We start from the raw sequence: 20,120 nt of genomic DNA on the forward strand, positions 1-20,120 counted from the left end.
GATAGAGCGTCGGCCTGCGGACTGAAAGGTCCCAGGTTCGATTCCGGTCAAGGGCATGTACCTTGGTTGCGGGCACATCCCCAGTGGGAGGTGTGCAGGAGGTGTGCAGGAGGCAGCTGGTCGATATTTCTCTCTCATCGAGGCAGCTGGTCGATGTTTCTCTCTCATCGATGTTTCTGGCTCTCTATCCCTCTCCCTTCCTCTCTGTAAAAAATCAATAAAATATATTTAAAAAAAAAAAAGAAATGCAAAATGGCATATTTTGTGCCACTTGTACAAAGTATGAAAAGAACAAACTAAAGAATTAAGGTAAAAATTGCCTGGCCAGTGTGGTGCAGTTGGTTGAGCATCATTCCACACACTAAGAGGTCACTGGTTCGATTCCCGGTCAGGGCACATACCCAGGTTGCAGGTTCTATTCCCAGAAGGGGGTATGCAAGAGGCAGCCAATTGATCTCATCGATTTTCTATCTCTCTCTCTCCCTTCCTCTATCTCTAAAAATCAATAAAAATTTTTAAAAAATAATTATGGTAAATTTAAGGTACAATTTTAGAGAAGTAGATTATTTTCAAAAGAAAATAACCATTAAGCACATACTTTTAAGTGTTGAAAACCTCAAGTCAAATCCCACTATAATTTATTTCCAAAGGTGAGGTTTGAATTTATTCACTGTGGTTAAACTACATTTCATATTTGTTGAAATAAATGGCACTGAAACATCATTATGTAGCTATGTTAATTTATTGTTTACATATTAGGCAGTTTAAAAAAGAATAAAAATCCTGCTCTCTAGAACAGAAGACAATGGAAGGTACTGTTATTCAAATGGAATATATGAACATAAATGAGCCCACGCATGTGATTTTCAACCACATTCATATTACAGTTTTAAAATGATTTAAGCTCTTACAATGGCCAATTACTGATTTGAAAACATGGACCTGGTAGAGGATAAATGCTATTTAAATATCAGTTCAAAGACATAAACAATTTTATTATGGTATTTATGTGTGTGGGAAGAAGAGAACTGTTTACTGTATATAACTATCATGTTTCAGGGGACATTATTTAACAGTTAAGTTTTTATATTACAAAACAAGTTTAAGTATTAGTTATTTTAGAAATACCACTGAAAATAGAATGACATTAATTATACTAAAAGAACATAGTAAACTAGTTGACAAACTTTAGCTACCTTAGAGAAAATCTTAATCTGTTGATAGACAATATAGGATCTAGCTTTCTGACAAGCAGAAGGCAACATCTATTATGTGAATATTATAAAAGAGTTTACTGCCATGAATACTTAGGTAACCTGGCCAACTCCTGAACTAAGACATATGAAGCCACAACAAACACACACCCAGGAATAATAAAATCCTCATTTCTTATCATAGCTTTATTTCTCTTCTGTTGTTTCAGTCTCCAAATACATCCGGCACAGTGCTGCATTAGGGCGGCATATAAAAGCATCAGTTTCATCCCCCAACTCTGTTAACTGTTCCAATGAAGACACACAAGGATAATGGTCTTTTAACATATCGGGCAACTTAGAAGTCTTGTCTTGAAGTCGCTGAGAACGTCTAACTGGTGTTAGAAACTTGAGCTCTTTAAATGCAGAATTAATTTCGTCAAACTGCATTTTCTTTTTTACACTAAAACAAACAAAAACCCACAAAATTATTCCCAGAGTTAAAAAAACATGTTAACATTTTTACTTTGTACTTTGATGCCATTTATCATACCATAACTTGTGTTATAACCATGTGATTGATTGTCTTACAGAGAGGTACTGTGAGCTTCTTGAAATAAGGAATTTATTCTTCTCTCAATTTTTATTATAACTTGTACACAGTAGATACTTGAATATCTGTAGAATTGGCTAATTGTTGAGTTCCAAATCCTATTATTATCAACAATCAGCAATTAAGATGATGTAAAAATTTTGTTTCAAAATGACAATATTTAGGGAAAAGCAAGCAAATGCAGTATTTAAATGGTGATGTCCCAATGATACTCGATTTGTTTAAAACCATTTTGTTAACAAATAGTTCTAAATGGAAGCTAGCTCAAAGATTTTAAAATACCATATTTATTATCCCTAAGCATAAAAACAAATCAGCACATTACATTTAAAAAGCTTACCTTTGCAAGTATGGTGTAGTAGACACATTATATTTAATTAAGCAACCCTCCCTAGTTTCTGTGTTGGGGGTTTTAACATCATTGGTTGGATCTTTTGTTTTGTGTACTTGCTCTTTTTTACAATCTTGAAATACTACATTTCTATGATGTTTATTTTCCATTTCAGGTTTTCCTGACTCTCGATTAACACCAATATCTTCGATGTTGACTTCTTGGATTTTTTCCTTCGTTGCACAAGCCTCCTCAAGATTTTCTCCTATAGAAATACATTTATAAGTTATGCTTTTGGTCAAATTTAAGAACAAAACCAGAAAATATTAAATTTATTCATAGGAGCCAAATTTTCAAAATAAAAGAACCAAGCCATCTCCTAACAATTACTTTTCCTGAACAAATATTGCTGACAACTATCTATCTATATACATATTTTTATATATTTTTTAATCCTCCCTGAGGATGTTTTTCCATTGATTTTTAGAGAGAGTGGAAGTGATGAGGAGAGAAACATTGATGTGAGAGACATATCGATTGGCTGCCTCCCACACCCTGACCTGGATCAAGTCTGCAACTGTGGTACATGCTCTTGAGCAGGGAATCGAGCTCGGGACTCTTCAGTCCATGCCGGGGGGAGGTGGGGGTGGGGATGGGGGGTGTCGATGCTCTATCCACTGAGTGAAACTGGCTATGGCTATTTAACAATATTTACCAACACTTGTGTGTCAGAGATTATAGATACAAATGTAAGAACAAAATCATCTCTGTCCTTTAAGAAGTTCACATTCCGTCCTGGCTGGTGTGGCTCAGCTGGTTGGGGGTTGTCCTGTGCCTCAAAAAGTTGCCGGTTTGATTCATGGTCAGTGCACATACCCGGGCTATGGGCTCAATCCCCAGTAGGGGATGTGCAGGACACAGCCAATGGATGTTTTGCTCTCACATCAATGTTTCTCTCTCTCTAAAAATCAATACAAAATCTTAAAAAAAAAATTCATATTCCATGGAAGGGACATGCTTGAAAATAATTATAAAACAAGAAAATGGCTATAATTGAGATAAGAACCATAAAAAATAACTAACTTTGTTTGTAGGACAGAAAGATGGCTAGGGAAGGTGTCATGAGTAACATTTATGCTGGGTCTTGAAAAATAAGTACTTGACAAGACCAAGGAAGACAATTTTGGTATGAAGGTTTTTTGGTTTTGTTTTTTAAAAAAAGATCTAGTAAGACAACATTAAAGGGCCAGTGTGCTTAGAATATAAAGGAATATAAAGGTCAGTGGGGAGGAGGTGATGAATTCAGATAAAGAGAAAGGGTCTAGACCAGCAGTTCTCAACCTGTGGGTCGCGACTCCTTTGGCGGTCAAACGACCCTTTCACAGGGGTCACCTAAGACCATCCTGCATATCAGATATTTACATTACAATTCATAACAGTAGCAACATTACAGTTATGAAGTAGAAACGAAAATAATTTTATGGTTGGGTCACAACATGAGGAACTGTATTTAAAGGGCCAGAAGGTTGAGAACCACTGGTGTGGATTATAATGAACTTTATGTGCAAGAAGTTTGATAATAAAAAAAAATCACGAGAGACAGAGATACAGTTAGATTTGGTGACAATACAGGATGGTTTAGAATGGCAGGGAATGAAAACTAATAATGTGTGATGGTAAGACAAAGCTGTTTTAATAGTCTAAGCAAGGTGGCAGAGGTAGGCAATGAGAAGGAAGAGCCTAAGTTAAAAGTGTTTTTTTCAGTTAGGAGTTAATAAGTGTATGTATTAGGGGCATCCCTTCAAAAATTTCTTCCTTTGGAGTCTTTAATGACAGAATAATTTTTTCTTTCTTTTATTTTTTGGGAGGAAGAGATGGTGTTATGGCGAAGCAGTAGAGAAAGACAAAGTTTAAAATACAACATGTCAGCTTTGAAATACTTGTGAGACATCTGGTAAATCCATCAAGCTGAGAAGACCTCTAGATTGATTGATAAGAAATTATTAGAGATTTTTACTAAGAGATGTTTTAGTTACATGATAAACGGAATGTTTGTTTTTTTGTGTGTTTCTTTTTTTGGTTAATCCTCACCAGAGAATATTTTTCCACTGATTTTTAGAGAGAGTGCGAGAGGGAGAGACAGAGAGAAATATTGATATGAGAGAGACACATTGATTGGTTGCCTCCTGCATGCACCCCAACCAGAGCTAGGGAATCTGTAACCAAGGTGCCCTTGACTGGAACTGAGTCAGTGGGCTGAGTCATACCGGCCAGGGCTGAATGTGTTTGTTTCTTTAGTGAAAAGATGTTGAAATGGGGAGAGGAAATATGAATTCTTTAATTCAACAAATATTTAAGTGCCTTAACATATGCTAGACCAGCCGTGGGCAAACTACGGCCCGCGGGCCGGATCCGGCCCTTTTGAAATGAATAAAACTAAAAAAAAAAAAAGACCGTACCCTTTTATGTAATGATGTTTACTTTGAATTTATATTAGTTCACACAAACACTCCATCCATGCTTTTGTTCTGGCCCTCCAGTCCAGTTTAAGAACCCATTGTGGCCCTCGAGTCAAAAAGTTTGCCCACCCCTGTGCTAGACACTGCATTAGCACTGGAGTACAATGGTGAGAAAGATCAGACACAGTCCTTGTCCATCAAGTTTACAGTTTAAAAGACAAGACAAACAATCAAGTGCATTAATTATTGCAGAGAAAAAACTGGGAGCACAAAACAGGTGCATCTAATCTAGCTGGGTGGGGGAGGATAGGTGGCTATCAGGGAAGGCTACCCCAAAGAATGACATTTGAGGTGAGGTCTAAAGGATAAAGAGGAATTAGATTAAAAGTAGAACACTGGCTTGGATAGACCAGAGAAAAAATAGGTAATATAGTCCTTTCTAGAAAATAAAAAAAGAAAGAAACTTAGAGATGTGAAGGAGTGGGAGTGACAAGAGGCTGGAGTCAGGAATTTACCCAGAGAAGTGACAGGGCATTTTGATTACAGCATTGAGAATGGATTCGAGTAAGAGTAGAGAAGCAGGCAAGGTAGGAGACTACTGTTGTAGTCCAGGTAAGAGCTGTAGGTGATCTTGAATACAGTAGTAAGAGTAAGGATGAAGAGAAATAGATGCATTTTAAGAGATGCTTACAAAGTTTAATTGAATTTGATTGGCTGAGGAACAGGGGTGGGGGTGTGAGAATGAGGCAGTGAAATATAATCCCAAGACTTCTGATGTAGAGAACTGGGCAGTGTTATTTATTGAGAAAGGGAACCAAAAGAAAGAAGGTTTAGAGAAAAATGATGTTTTCAAGTGTGGAAATGTGGGCTTGAGGTATCTGAGAGACTCAAGTGGTGCTCGTCTCTCTTACTATTTGTCTTCTATTTCCCAATGCTACTTACAAGTAATCTTAATTTGTAAAACTGATTTTATATCTAGTAATTACATATCTCAGAAAGCCAAGTGTTTATTGATAGCACTGCTTTTTCCATGTAAAGACAAATATTCTACCTGCTGGAAAACATTCCACAGGAAAGATAGAAAACTGAATTCGATTAAAATACCATTTTCTCTTTCTATAGATCTCTAAAGCCAGTGAGAATTATGAGAAAGGCTTTTTTCTCTTAAAAAAAAATGTTTTTATTGATTTTTGAGAGAGAGTAAAGGAGAGAAAAAAACACATGGATGTGTTAAGAGAAACATCAATTGGCTGCCTCCTACATGTTCCCTACTGGGGATCGAGCCCACATGCGCTGGCTCTGACTGGGAATTGAACTGGCAACCTCTTGGTGCATGGGACCATGTTCAATCAATTGAGCCACACCTGCCAGGGCTGAAGCTTTTAAAATGAAATATTTATTTCCACTTTGCTGTCTTTAGTGTGTAAGACTCAGGATTAAGTTATTCTTTTTATTAATTTTTAAAAACAAAAGTATAATCCTATAGAATAAAATCCTAATATGCAAATCGACCCAACGGCGGAACGACCGGTTCTATGACACACACTGACCACCAGGGGGCAGACACTCAGCGCAGGAGCTGCTCCCTGGTGGTCAGTGTGCTCCCACCGGGCTCACAGCTGGCAAGCACAGCAGCAGTGGCGGGAGCCTCTCCTGTCTCCGTGGCAGTGTGGGGAGTGGGCCTAAGCTGTCAGGCGGACATCCCCCGAGGGGTCCTGGACTGTAAGAGGGTGCAGACAGGGCTGAGGGGGCCCCTCCCCAACCCCCCCAGAGTGCACAAATGTAGTGCACTGGGCCTTCTAGTTAAAATATAACATTATATTAGTTTCAGGTATATAGCAGTATACTGATTCAGTATTTGTAAAACTGTGAAATGATTACCACAATAAGTCTATTTTTTTCTTTTGATGAGGACTTTTAAGATCTATTCTCTTAGCAACTTTCAAGTATACAATATAGTATTATTAACTATAGTCACCATGCTGTGCATTACATCCCCATGGCTTATTTATTTTATAATAGAGGTTTATACCTTTGCATCGCCTTCAACCATTTTGCCAGGTTGGGTTATTCTTAAACTTTTCTCCTCCTTTTGTTTATGGTATAGTAGACTTTCCTGGTTTTTCCTCCTGTTTCCCTGACCATTCCTTCTCAAGTTTCATCATTAAATATAACTAGTACCATTAGAAAAAATATATCTTTTGTATGTTCTCCTAGGGGCATATTAACAGCAACCATCAATTTAAATATTCGCTGTTGAACTAAACATACTGCCAGTAAAAGAGGACCCCCTCACATGTAGATATTAACCATTAAGCCATACACATATTAACATTACTGAACAGATTTTTGGTAACATGTAACCAAAACGTGTATAACACGTTTAGAATTTCAGTATAATTTTAAATTTTACTTAAAGTTTAGCCCACGACCTAGATCTCTATATTTTAAATTCATTTTGTGTACTGAAAATAAGGATACTTGTAACTAATTTGGAAAGCAATTTAGCAGCAGTCATTAGGAGCCTTAAAAAGGTCAAACTGACACTTTTTAAAATTAATAAAAAATAAAATTAGTGAAAAAAAAAACAGATACAAGCAACAATGATATATAATAGGTGCTCAAATATTTGTGATTGGCTGATACAGAGAGGTATACTAAAAAATTGGAAATAACTCTGTTAAAAAAAGAAACAAATTAGCTTATACTTATATGTAGTGATTTCTCCTCTCATCTAAAATCCCATATAATAAAAGGGTAATATGCAAATTGACCCTAACAGCAGAACCACTGGGAATGACTGGTCATTATGACACACACTAACCACCAGGGGGCAGGGCAGACGCTCAATGCAGGAGCTGCCCCCTGGTGGTCAGTGCGCTCCCACAGGGGGAGCTCTGCTCAGCCACAAGCCAGGCTGCCAGCTGCCAGCACAGTGGTGGTGGCTGGAGCCTCTCCTGCCTCCTCAGCAGCACTAAGGATGTCCGACTGCAGTTTAGGCCTGCTCCCCGCTGGCAAGTGGACATCCCCCGAGGGCTCCCAGGCTGCTAGAGGGATGTCTGACTGCCAGCTTAGGCCCGATCCCCCGGAGAGCGGGCCTAAGCCAGCAGGTGGACATCCCCCAAGGGGTCCCAGACTGCGAGAGGGTATAGGCCTGGCTGAGGGACCCCCCGAGTGTACAAATTCTTTGTGCACCGGGCCTCTAGTAGTTACTATTACCCATGGTTAAAGTTTAATGAACTTACTATGTGCCTAGGAATTTGATTCTTATATACAGGTATGGGCAAAAGTAGGTTTACAGTTGTAATACAAATGAGTAATAATAATACAATAAACTGTTTCACATACTCATAACTTTAAACCTACTTTTGTCCAATGCTGTACATTATTTCATTTAATGGTCCTAAGAATCTTAAGATCTTAACATTATCCTATTTTACAGAAAAGGGGTTAAATTTCTTGTAAAAGTTCATAGTAACTAACACAAACCTATATCTGAATCTAGAAGATATTTACATTTTAAATACCTGACCACTAATGAATCTCTTATCGCCTCTCAATCTATTCCTAGCAAAGAGAATTTCTAAATGAGTGTCTCTCTAGCATAGAACATATGATTGATTTTATTATTATTTTTGTTAATCCTCACCCCAAGGATATTTTTTCCATTGACTTTTAGAGAGTGGAAAGGAGGGGGAAAGAGGAGGGGAAGAGAGAGAGAGAAGAGGGAGGGAGAGACAGAGAGAGAGATCAATGTGACATCAATTGTTTGCCTCCTGCACCTGCCCCAACCTGGCTGGGGATCAAACCTGCAACCAGATATGTGCCCTTGACCAGAAATGGAACCCAGGACACAAACTGATGCTCTAACAACTAAGCATGCAGGCCAGGGCTATGGTAGAATTTAATCAGCAAAAAGTTTTTAGAGGTCTAGTCAAACTGCCTCAATCTTAAGACAGGAAATTAAGTTCTACAGAGGTAAGGTAACTTTCACAGACACTCAATGACAAATTTGGGTTTTGAATGAGACCTCCTAATTAAAAATTCTTACTACAGAAAGCTATTGAATCTCAGAGGTACATCAACAGATGTATGAGAAAAGATTAACCTATATATTAAAAAAATTAAAAATGATAAAAGAAAAACAATTCAGCAAAGAAATTTAATAAAGTCACAATCCACTTGAAGGAAACAAAATGAAACTAACTTACCAAATTTAACTTTTTCTTGACTCTTCATTGTTAGAATATCTGCAATTGCATGTCGCATTTCTTCAATAGGCTTGATTTTTTTTAAATGAAGAGAGCAGACACATGTAAGTTTATATTCTCACACACTACATTGTCCAAGTTTAAAATATTAAATCCAGTGATTAAATTTTACATTATAAAACAAGGCAGTGGTTCTTAGACCACTTATTTTGCCACTCAAATTGAAAAAATACCTGTCTTTTCCAATTTATAAAATAAAAATAAACTTAAGGAATGAGATTTCATCAGTTTAAAATTTCCCCCCATAATTTTTCTTAAGGCTTTGGTAACTATTACCGCTTGCCTGATATGAACATTATTAGTAAACAAGTAGCAAATTAATATTATTAATATCTATTAAAGAGCTGATTACATTTAAGTTTACATTAACCTTTAAGTTTATTCCTTTTCTCCTCATTCAAGTACATAGTTATATTTTTGTGTTTCACATGGTATTAAATGTGTCTTTGAACAGCTCAAGATTAAAAAATTCAACAGTTCACTAAGTGTCCATTATATGCCAGATATTATGAGCACTTTCCATGCACCATGTCTGGGGGGTGCAGGAAGAGACTGGACAAAAATTGTACACCTATGGACGAAGATGATGTGTGTGTGTGGGGGGGGTAAGGGCAGGGGGTGGGGTGGGAACCGGGTGGAGGGAAGCTATGGGGGAGAAAAGAGGAACAACTGTAATAATCTGAACAATAAAGATTTTTCAAAAAATGCAATTCTTGTGGCTTTTAATCATTCATTACATATATACATATATATATATATATATATATGTATTACACATATATATATAAAACCACAATTTTATTAAGTTATGATATATCTCAAATAATTCTGAATAATTTACATGCACTGTAATTAATAAATTTTAATTTCACCTGAGCTCCTGCCAGAATGGCCTGCTCAAAGATTGAGATAATATTTTCAATAGAACTTGTGAGTGGTTCGACACGTGCAAGGCATATCCAATACTTAACAAGTTTTTTGGCATCTGGAATATTTTTAATCAGGTCATTCAGTGTGTTTAATACTTCTTCTTTGGGGCATCCCTAAAATGTCAAGAAATAAAGTGAATGTTATCTTTTAGCATAGAAAGTATAAGCAATTAAGCTCATTATAATCAAAATCAGTGATAGAAAAAGTTGATGGAAAATTGTTCATAAAACTATTCACTATTATCCTCCTCACTCCAAATTTATTCTGGCTAGTATGAGGCATATTGGTCATAAGTACAAGGCAAAAGAACATAATACACTAGTTGAGAAAAACATTCATAAAAAAATGACTAACACTCTACTTGGTCTTGATATTTATCCTCTTACTGTATTTATTGTAGATTCCAGTTGTTAATATTTATATATTTTTGTATCTACCAAGTGTTTCTGAGTGAAAATAGCTCGCAGGTTTTAAAATTATATTTGTCAGGTACTGATATTAAGGTTAAAATGAATCTGTAATGGTTTATGTAAGTTATATGTAGTTGAGTAGCAGGGGAGAAAAATTCCATAGTATCAATAAAAAACTCCAGCTAAGCAGAAATAAGAATTGAATCAGTTTCCCTAATTGTAATTTTCATTGGTCCTCAAAACTACAAAATGTTTAATGATGCTCATGAAAACTGAAGTTTGAAATCATACTCTGTATATTCAGTCTTGCTCTGGAACTTAGACAGTAGTGTATGACCAAAGCAAGATTAAAGAGTAGTTAGGAAATAAAGAAAACATTCTGGAGTTAATTATTATAGTCCATCAAATTTTGGTCCAACAAAAAAATACAATAAGTTCAAGATCATAATGATGTTGGGTGAGATGAATCAAAGTATTTGAAAATATTTTAGTCAATTTGAATTTAACCTGTGGTAATAAGGACTAATTTGTATTGCTAGACTTGGTAAATTATTAACATCATAGAGGAATACAATATTTGTTACTCAAGTAAAAAAAATCTATCCCTTTGATATATTTCTATGAACTCAATGAAAATGTAGTCCATTTTATTTAATTTAATATATATATTTTTTATTGATTTCAGAGAGGGAGGAAGAGGGAGATTGAAACATCAATGATGAGAGGATCACTGATCGGCTGCTTCTTGCATGCCCCCTACTGGGGATCGAGCCTGCAACCCGGGCATGTACCCTTGACTGGAACTGAACCCAGGACCTGTCAGTCTGCAGGCCAATGCTCTATCCACTGAGCCAAACTGGCTAGGGTGAAAACGAAGTCCATTAAAGGCCAAAGAAAATAATCTCATAATTAACAGTAAGTCTACATAACATCAGTGACACATTACTTGGTCAAACAAGACTGACTATAATTAATGGGATAATACTTATGAAGGTAATTTGCAAAATATAAACTACTACACAAATATAAGATAAAGACATTACCTCATTAATCAGGTTTAGGCATTCAGAAAATGTCTTGTTTACTTTTTCAGTAAATAATCTTTGTTCATCTTCTTCTGCCATGGTAGTCCAAAATGACCCAACTGGTTTTTCATTCTGTCCTTCAGGTTCAGGCTGGGTTATTACTGAGCTAGGAGGCCTTTTCAATATTTTTCCTTTGCTAGCTCTCCACTCACTCAAACGAGCTCTATAATTATAAGCAGTACATTACTGTGATATTACTGATAGCATTGTCAAATAGAGGAAAAGTTAAAAAATATTTCAAACCTTTGAGTAGTTCCACGCTAGTGGCAAAAAATGGTTCACAAATATGAAGAAAAAAATTTTAAAATATCAAAGTGAGCCCTGACCAGTTTGGCTCAGTGGATAAAGCGTCGGTCTGGGGATGGAAGGGTCCCAGGTTCGATTCCGGTCAAGGGCATGTACCTTGGTTGCGGGCACATCCCCAGTGGGGGGTATGCAGGAGGTAGCTGATCGATGTTTCTCTCTCATCGATGTTTCTAACTCTCTATCCCTCTCCCTTCCTCTCTGTAAAAAAATCAATAAAATATATTAAAAAATATCAAAGCTGCCGAAACTGGTTTGGCTCAGTGGATGGAGCATCGGCCTGCGGACTGAAGGGTCCCGGGTTCGATTCCGGTCGAGGGCGTGTGCCTGGGTTGCGGGCACATCCCCAGTGGGAGATGTGCAGGAGGCGGCTGATCGATGTTTCTCTCTCATCGATGTTTCTAGCTCTCTGTCTCTCTCCCTTCCTCTCTGTAGAAAATCAGTAAAATATATTTAAAAATAAAAAAATAAAAAATAAAAATAAAAAATATCAAAGTGAATTATATGCTCAAAGACATAAGAATGAATTTTTAAATGGATGTTATGAAATACTTCCCAATTCCATTAAGAATTTTAACTTATGCTACATAAAACAACCTAATAAAACACATTCAAACACAATAACTCAGGTCATACTGTTCCACAATATAAATTTGCTTAAATTTGTCTACACATGACAGTAGAGAATACACACAAAAAAAATTCTAATACATTAAATTATAAACCAAATCACAAATTTGAAAATTCAGCTAATGAATTACATCTACTTACTTTCTTTCTTCTACGGTTTCTTTGGGCTGAGCCCTTCTATTGTTGATAGTTGCTTTTGCTATAGTATGCCTGCACGGGTCAATGGTTTTTGACTTTTCTATCTGTTTGATATTAGAAGATGAAGCAGGCCTGGCTATCATTTCAGATGTGATGCTTCTTGATACTGTCTTATTTCTTTTTACTTCCTGAGAAGAAATGGTTTTGACACTAGATAAAACTGTATTTAATTGTAGTAATTCTTTCTCATGAGACCCTTTCCGAACTGTAACATTGGCAATGCCTTTTTTCAGGGAGTCCTGGGTATTATGAGTATTACTGTGGTGACTTCTAATAGGAGGACGTAAAAGTTGTCCATTCTGAGATGTAGCCCTCACAAATTTAGTCGTAGTCATCATATTTGAGGCTCTGTGACTTTTTGCTGTTACACTGCTGGTGTTTATAGGCTGAGGTTTTGTGGCCTTAGAGATAGGAGTTGAAAGTTTCTTTGTTATTGCAGAATGCTCATCTTTGGCTTGTACAGGTTTTCTAAATGAATTAACCTTAGATTGAACAATTTGGCCACGGTAAGATCCAAGCACAGGTTTCTTGAGCACGTTAGCATCTTGCTTTGGTTTTTCTGTAGTCACCTGCTTCTTTTTATTATTGTTTTTAATGTGAAACGCTTGGCTTAATGTCATACGTTGACCTTGGTGATCATTTGTAATTGGTAACAACTGCAGAGTTTGATTATTATTCTCCAAGTTATATGTATCAGTGGCTATAGTTGAATTGGTTAATTCATTAGAAGGTTTTAACGGAATACAATTTTTTCCCATTGTTACATTATTTTTGCTCCTTGTAGGTCTATGGACATTTTCTTTATCAGCCTAAAAGAGTAATTTGAAACAAATTAGTATTTCAGAATTCATTTCTTTCAGAAAGAGTTTAGGAGAAGGAAAGGGGGGAAAGGGACAGTTTTGAGGACTATGTCCATATCTTACCATTTCTGTCTTAAGTTTCAGAACTTTTGTCTCTTCTTGGACCAGACCTTCAGATGTCATCATTCCCTCGTTTCTACTACTTTAAAAAATAAAAATAAGAGAATTTTAAACCCCATACCAAAGAGGGTTTCCTTTTTTTGGGAAGGGATGGAAAAATATTAACCATTACTTGACTTCATAATTTTAAATTGACCTAAGTGTAGGGAGCCGCTCTAGAGTCAAGCCTCGGGCTGACCTGTGGCAGGGACACAAACAAGTCCCAGCCTGGAGGGCAGAGCTCTCCTAGCATAATTAAGCCTGACCTTTAGCCCTCCCTAATTCCTTCCTAAGTAGCTAATGGGGTGTGGGAGGTGCAGCAAGTGTTGCCAAAACAAGATCATTTGTATTCATGTTAATCTACCCTTGTTTTAATCAGACTATAAAATAAAGCATGGGCTTGCAGGCTGGGTCTTTTGTGTCCTCATCCAGGCACGGGAGATCCACCGAGCCCCAGCTGAATTCTTTTGTCTGTCTTTTCTTCAATCCTTCACCGCCCCTCCTCAGGTTCACCCTTGGCCATGCTGGCATGGTACACCTAAGAACTGAGAGATTTATTTGTCCTAAGCAAAACTTTTATTATTTGACTTAAACTCCTTTTTACATATTTAGACTGGTTAGTATAGATTGTGAGAATCTTTTAGCAAGGAAAAAACAGGGTCAATTAGATGCCATTGATTCTAAGATAAAGCTCAAGTTCAGAGATGTAAAAATGTGAAAAAAAGTACATTTTAGCATAAAATATTTACAATCTATAGAGCTGATAATTTTGGTTGTATTGCCTTTCACATCTATTTGCTTAGTCTGCTTGGAGAAGAAGCAGAACTTTGAAATAGCTTGTACCACCCATTTTCAATGATGGCAGAGAAGGATCAAAATGTGCTACTGAACTGGGTATATTGGTAGCTAGTTTCTGAGTATAGGTCCTTCTCATTCCTTCCAGGCATTGCCAGTGGCCTAGAGCACAACAACATCTCTCAATTTTAAGCTCCTGTATTCAATTCCTGATGGCAAATACTCCTCTTGTTACTACCTGGCCTGCTGTTTGGTGTGGGTGGGAGATGATGCTCAGGGTCAACCTGCCAGGTTGCTTCCAATGTGGTACCTTCATTAATAAGACCACTTATTGATCTCAGATTCTATTACTTCTGGGATTACAATATACTGTGATAATATCTCATTGACAAAATTAGAAGCAATCTTAATTTTTTTGGTTAATCCTCACCCGAGGATATTTTTCCCATTGCTTTTTTTAGAGAGGGGTGAGGGGGAAAGGAAGGGGAGGGAGGGAGGGAGAGAGAGAGAGAGAGAAACACTGATGTGAAAGGAACATACTGATTGATTGCCTCTTGCACATGCCCCAACTGGGACTGGGGATTGAACCTACAATCCAGGTATGTGCCCTTGACTGGAAATCAAACCCAAGACCCTGCGGTGCATGTGCCAACACTCTAACCACTTAGCCAAACTGGCCAGGGCTAGAAGCAATCTTAATAAGAATTAACCTATTTTTCTTCCACCAAAGACTATCAGCCTGTCTCTGGTACCCTCTTCCTTCTAAAGTATGAACCTTCAACATGCCAATTTAGGGTCAAACTCTCCATTCCTACACCTAAGTCTTCCCCATTTCAATATATGGTATCACTTGTGGGAAGAGCTCAGGAGATTTATCTCAGTGCAGTGGCGGATGCAATGGCGTGAGCTCACTCCGCCTGAACAAGCTTCCTTGGCACACCAGGAAGTGGCAGCGCCCGCCTGAGCAAGCCTCCTAGAGCTACTACATAGTACCCTGATCTTTCCTAGCATTGGCTGCCCTAAGGATAGTGTAAACTTCTGATTGGTCCAGAATGGTATATATGCTGCTGCACTTACACAATAAACTTAGATCTGCGTCACTGAACCTGGTCTCCGGAGTCGTGCATGCCTCGTTAGGGCTCCGTCGTCCTCACCCCCGAGGGACCCCCTGCTTCAATCACTATAGACTCAGTTATCGAAATTAAAAGCCTAAGATCATTCTTTTGTTTGTTTTAAACAAGGAACTATGGGATTTATGAAAATGTTTATTCTAAAGTAAAGCAACTTATAAATGTGAAATTAAAAGTTTAAAAATTTTTTATCTGGAAATAAGGCAGACTTACATAAAGTTGCAAAATTATCAATAGTTCAAAGAATATCCATATATGCTTTACTCAGATTTGCCTACTGCTAACATTTTATCCCACTTGCATTATCATTTGCTCTCTTTCTGAACATGTGTATGTGTAGAGTACATACAATTTTTTTTTTATCATTTTAATATAAGTAAACAGACTCAAAGAGGCCAGGTACCCGCCCTGAGGTTTATAGTTGTAGTGGCAGACCTACATATTCCAGCCCAGGTCCTTATCACTCTAACCTCATACTCTTAAATTGCACAAAGAGCCTGGAAGAATGTCACTACCAGTTATTTGGAAAGAGTGAGGGGACCTTTTGACTTTCTTCTTTATATACTTAAGGGTTTTTGTTTTAGTCACAACCATGTACTATTTAAAAAAATTTAACAAAACATGCCCTAACCGGTTTGGCTCAATGGATAGAGCGTCGGCCTGGAGACTCAAGGGTCCCAGGTTCGATTCTGGTCAAGGGCATGTACCTTGGTTGCGGGCACATACCCAGTGGGGAGTGTGCAGGAGGCAGCTGATCTATGTTTCTCTCTCATCGATGTTTCTAACTCTCTATCCCTCTTCCTTCCTCTCTGTAAAAAATCAATAAAATATATTTTTTAAAAAATTAACAAAACAATACAAATATATTCCTATTGATCACCGAGACTAAAACAAATGATTTCCAAACATTTAGGAGGGCCACCTCCCAAGGAACAATACTCCCCCCACCCCACACATACACTCTAAAACCTTGCTAAATTATACAAAGACTGGCCTTTGTAGTACTGTATAAACCATGTCAATATTTTGATAAAAATACACATTTTGCTTTAAAATTGTTTCTTCTTAGTGTGAATTTACACAAGAAATGGTGATCTGATGCTGTACAATCCAATAAGGTAGCCACTAAGCCACAAGTGCTGTTGAGCACTTACACTGTAGCTAGCCCAAATTGAGATGTGCTAAAAGTATTAAAAACAGACCAGATTTTGAAAACTTAATACCAAAAAGAATATTTCAATTTTTAAAGTATTACATGTTAAAATGACAACACAGGATATGCTGCATTAAATAAAATGTTATTAACCCATTGTACGCCATAAGCGTCTGTAGACGCAAGCGGAGGACCTTCCCCACACACCATAGGCGTTTATTTAAAAAAACATGTTTTCCCTAAGTGGCAGCCCTGACCAACTTAAAATCATTTTTTGTGAGAATTTTCAGCTGAAAATATTCAAGAACACCCAAATTTGTGAGTAATATGTATATTTTTATAATATTGATTGCAAATTGATTTTTTAAAATTAAATTCAAAATATTGTGGCATGTGGGGATGGTTTCCGTTTTGGACGCGAGGTAGTTAACTGGTTAAAATTCATTTCAGCCCGACCCGTGTTGCTCAATGCTCCGTAGTTGAGCGCTGGGCCATGAACCAAGAGGTCACTTGATTCCCGGGTCAGGGCACATGCTCAGGTTGCAGGCTTGATCCCCAGAAAACCAATGATTCTCATCATTGATGTTTCTCTCTCTCTCTCTCTCTCTCTCTCCCTTTCTCTCTCTCTAATACCAATGAAAACATATTTAAAAAATTCATTTCACCTTAATAAAACTTTAAAAATGTAGTTACTAGAAAAATTTTAATTACACATGTGGCTTACATTACATTTTTATTGGAAAGATCTGAATAAGTTTTACCCATCGGAAAAAAAAAGTGTTTTGTTTTTTTACCTCACCTGGAGAATTTCTGATTTTCCTGTTTGTATGCAAAAAGAGTTTTTCTTTTTAACAGATGCTCCTTGAGTTTTTGTTTTCTTTGCTCTGAATAACAAAACAGCTACAGGTCAACATTAGTTACAATAACATTGAATAAAAATGGACTAAATGAAGATTTTACTTCAACAAATGTTCTACTTAACATCACATCTTATAGATAGCAGAAAATCGCCCAGTATTCAGTACTGCCTTTGGAAAATCTTATTATTACAAGGCTGTTACTATACGGTTGGTCCCACCTCTCTGCACAAGAATCGCATTACCTTCTACCTTGAAGTGAAACATCTGGAGAACATAATTCTCAACACACGGTTACTGAGAGGCAAGGTTTGGGAAACCAAATGGTAGAGGTGACGACACTGGACTCCACATTTTATTTACCGTAATTGAGTTGGGTGACATTTCTTTGTTCTGTTTTCCCAAGTGTAGTCCAGAGAAATAACTGTATTACTTCTGCGGACCCAGCCAACCCTAGGTTTTCATAATGTCGGGGGCGTTAACAGGGAGCATCAGGGGAGACACGCCCATCTCGAGAAATGTGCTCCCAACTCCAGAGGTGGGACCGCCCTGAGCAGGCGCCTTCAGTTCTCGCGCCGAGGTGGCCCGGCCCCCGGGGCCCCGGCCCCGCAACGCCGGCTCCGTCCGGAGCCCCGCACGCCCCCTCGATAAACGCAGCGCTGACCGGTTAGGCCGGTCTCTGCCGCCAGCGGGTTACGCCCCGCGGGTAAGGGCTGCGCGCGAAGTGATCAGCCCGCAAACAGCCGCCGCGGGGCGGGTACCACGCCGTCAGGAAGGCAGCGGCGAGAGGCCCAGTGACCCGTTCCGCGTCTCACACGAGTCGTCAGGGCTGAAGCGGGTCTGCGGACCCAAGGTCCTGACCGTTGGGCCGGCCCAGCCACCCCCACCCTGGCTGCCCGGTCCCCTCGCCGGGTCGCGCGAATATCGCGCCGCGGCCCTCACCTCTGAACGAGACCTGGGCCCTCTGACTCAGGGGAAGCTGCAGGTCGCCCGGAACCGCTGGGGAGCTCATCGCAGGGCGAAGCGGGAGGACGCGGCTCCTGCCTGACCGCGCCGCCGCCCCTCAAGCAGAAGCAGCGGCACGACGCACGGCGGGAGAGGCGCGGCCGACGTCTCCGCCCATTGGTGCCGGCGTGAATTGAATGGGCCAATGGGCGCAGGGGGCGGGGCCTGGGCTGCGGTCGCCTTGGCGGGTCTGCCAGTTTCTGTTAGGGCGGCCCTTGGCTGAATCCCAGGTTTTCAAACCAAGCAACGCCGTCTTGGACCTCGTTGGCGTCTGCCTGCAAAGTCTCTGCTAAATAGCAGGCAGGACTAGCATTTAGACACCCACAGTCCATTAAGGAAGGCAGACGGGAAAAGTGTTGTTTGGCTGCAATTCTAATTAAACATGGGCGTGTTCACCGAGGAGGAGGAAGAGGATATAAGCGCGAACTACTACGGTGAGCCTGTGCATTTCCCTTTCACAATGACCGCATCCCAGCTCTCAGGTGGGACGTCATCATCTCCTGTTTCTTGGATGAGGAGACAAGCTCAGAAGTTATTTGTTCACAAAGCTTGCAAAGAGGAGCTGAAACTAGGATATAAATTATTTTGTACTATGCAATAATCAGATGCAAAAAAGAGAGGAAGAGAAAGGGATAAAATGAGGATAGATCCTTCTCTTATAACACTCCTGTAAGTTAAAATAGTATTCGTTGTAGACATTTTGGGTGTGCGTTTAAGTGTGCTGCCATATTTTTCAGTTCCCATCTAAAAATATCTATCTTCATAAAAGCCTAGCAAACATCCAATCCACGAAACAAAATAATTCGTGTAGAAAAGCTTTTGAGAGTTTTGTCTGAACTATGCCTTTCTGTTTTTAAGCATTGGATGCATAACATTTCTCCACCTTGCCTGATTACTGCATTAAGGCTGGGCTGTGTTAGGTTAGGTGGGTTTTAAGCGCAGACGGAGAGGGGAGGATGCAATTTCTACCTCCCTTGCCCAGGGTCTAAGGGCCTCCACAGCTGGCTCTCAACCCTGGTCAGCTTTCCCTGTCTTTCTCTGCTTTTTTTCTTCAGGCATCTTATGGTAGCATCTTGCTAATGAGGAAGTGAGTTTGGGATATTCTGTATTTTTTTTTCTTGGTAAAACAACTCTGAGAGAACCAACTGCCAAACAGTGCTTATCACCATCCTTAAGATATCACTGCTGTTAATTAACAGTACTGTTAATATTGTTGATTATTTAACTAAAGTTTGATCAGACAGGTTGGGTAACCAGGGATTCCCATTAAGTGACCGAGAACAGTTTGACAAAATGAAACAGTTAAAAAGTGACTCAAGAACCTCCAAAGCATTATGTTAAATGAAAGAAGCCAGCCACTAAAGGTTACACAAATAGTATGATTCATTTACATAAAATATACAGAATAGATACATTTATAGAGACATAACACAGATTGGTGTTTGCCGGGGGCTGGGGTAGAGGGGGATGGGGAGAAACCACTTAATAGATAAAGGGTTTTACTTTGAATGATGGAACTAGATAGAGGTAGTGGTTGTACAACATTATGAGCGTATTAATACCACTGAGCTGTTCACTGTAAAATAGTTAATTTTATGTTATGTAAATTTCAATTTTTTTTATCCTCATCTGAGTACATGCTTACAGAGAGGAAGGGAAAGAGAGAGAGAGAAACATCAATGTGAGAGAGAAAACGGGATCAGTTGCCTTCCATACATGCTGGGACCTGGGATCAAATGTGCCCTGCCTGGGAATGGAACTGGCAACCTTTCAGTGCACAGCATGATGCTCAACTGAC

The 20,120-nt window shown here is 38.8% G+C and overlaps 1 protein-coding gene across 4 annotated transcripts; it reads right to left on the bottom strand.

Annotated features, from left to right (window-relative positions):
* Positions 1–723: 723 nt before the first annotated feature.
* On the bottom strand, positions 724–18,401 carry CKAP2 (cytoskeleton associated protein 2). Of its 4 annotated transcripts, none has more exons than XM_006083570.3 (9): positions 18,260–18,401; positions 17,260–17,344; positions 13,347–13,422; positions 12,367–13,232; positions 11,251–11,455; positions 9,740–9,910; positions 8,808–8,877; positions 2,147–2,402; positions 724–1,656 (listed from the first exon to the last, which is right to left on the bottom strand). In XM_006083570.3, the coding sequence occupies exons 1-9, from the start codon at positions 18,327–18,329 to the stop codon at positions 1,401–1,403; spliced, it is 2,055 nt and encodes a 684-aa protein (XP_006083632.1). In that variant the 5' UTR covers positions 18,330–18,401; the 3' UTR covers positions 724–1,400. The 4 variants fall into 4 exon arrangements, with proteins under 4 accessions (XP_006083632.1, XP_006083631.1, XP_023604596.1 ...); XM_006083569.3 differs by having other exon boundaries at positions 13,347–13,425; XM_023748828.1 differs by having other exon boundaries at positions 17,255–17,360; positions 18,260–18,389.
* Positions 18,402–20,120: the final 1,719 nt, after the last annotated feature.

This window comes from Myotis lucifugus, unplaced genomic scaffold (assembly GCF_000147115.1).
Source record: "Myotis lucifugus unplaced genomic scaffold, Myoluc2.0 scaffold_7, whole genome shotgun sequence".
NCBI lineage: Eukaryota > Metazoa > Chordata > Mammalia > Chiroptera > Vespertilionidae > Myotis > Myotis lucifugus.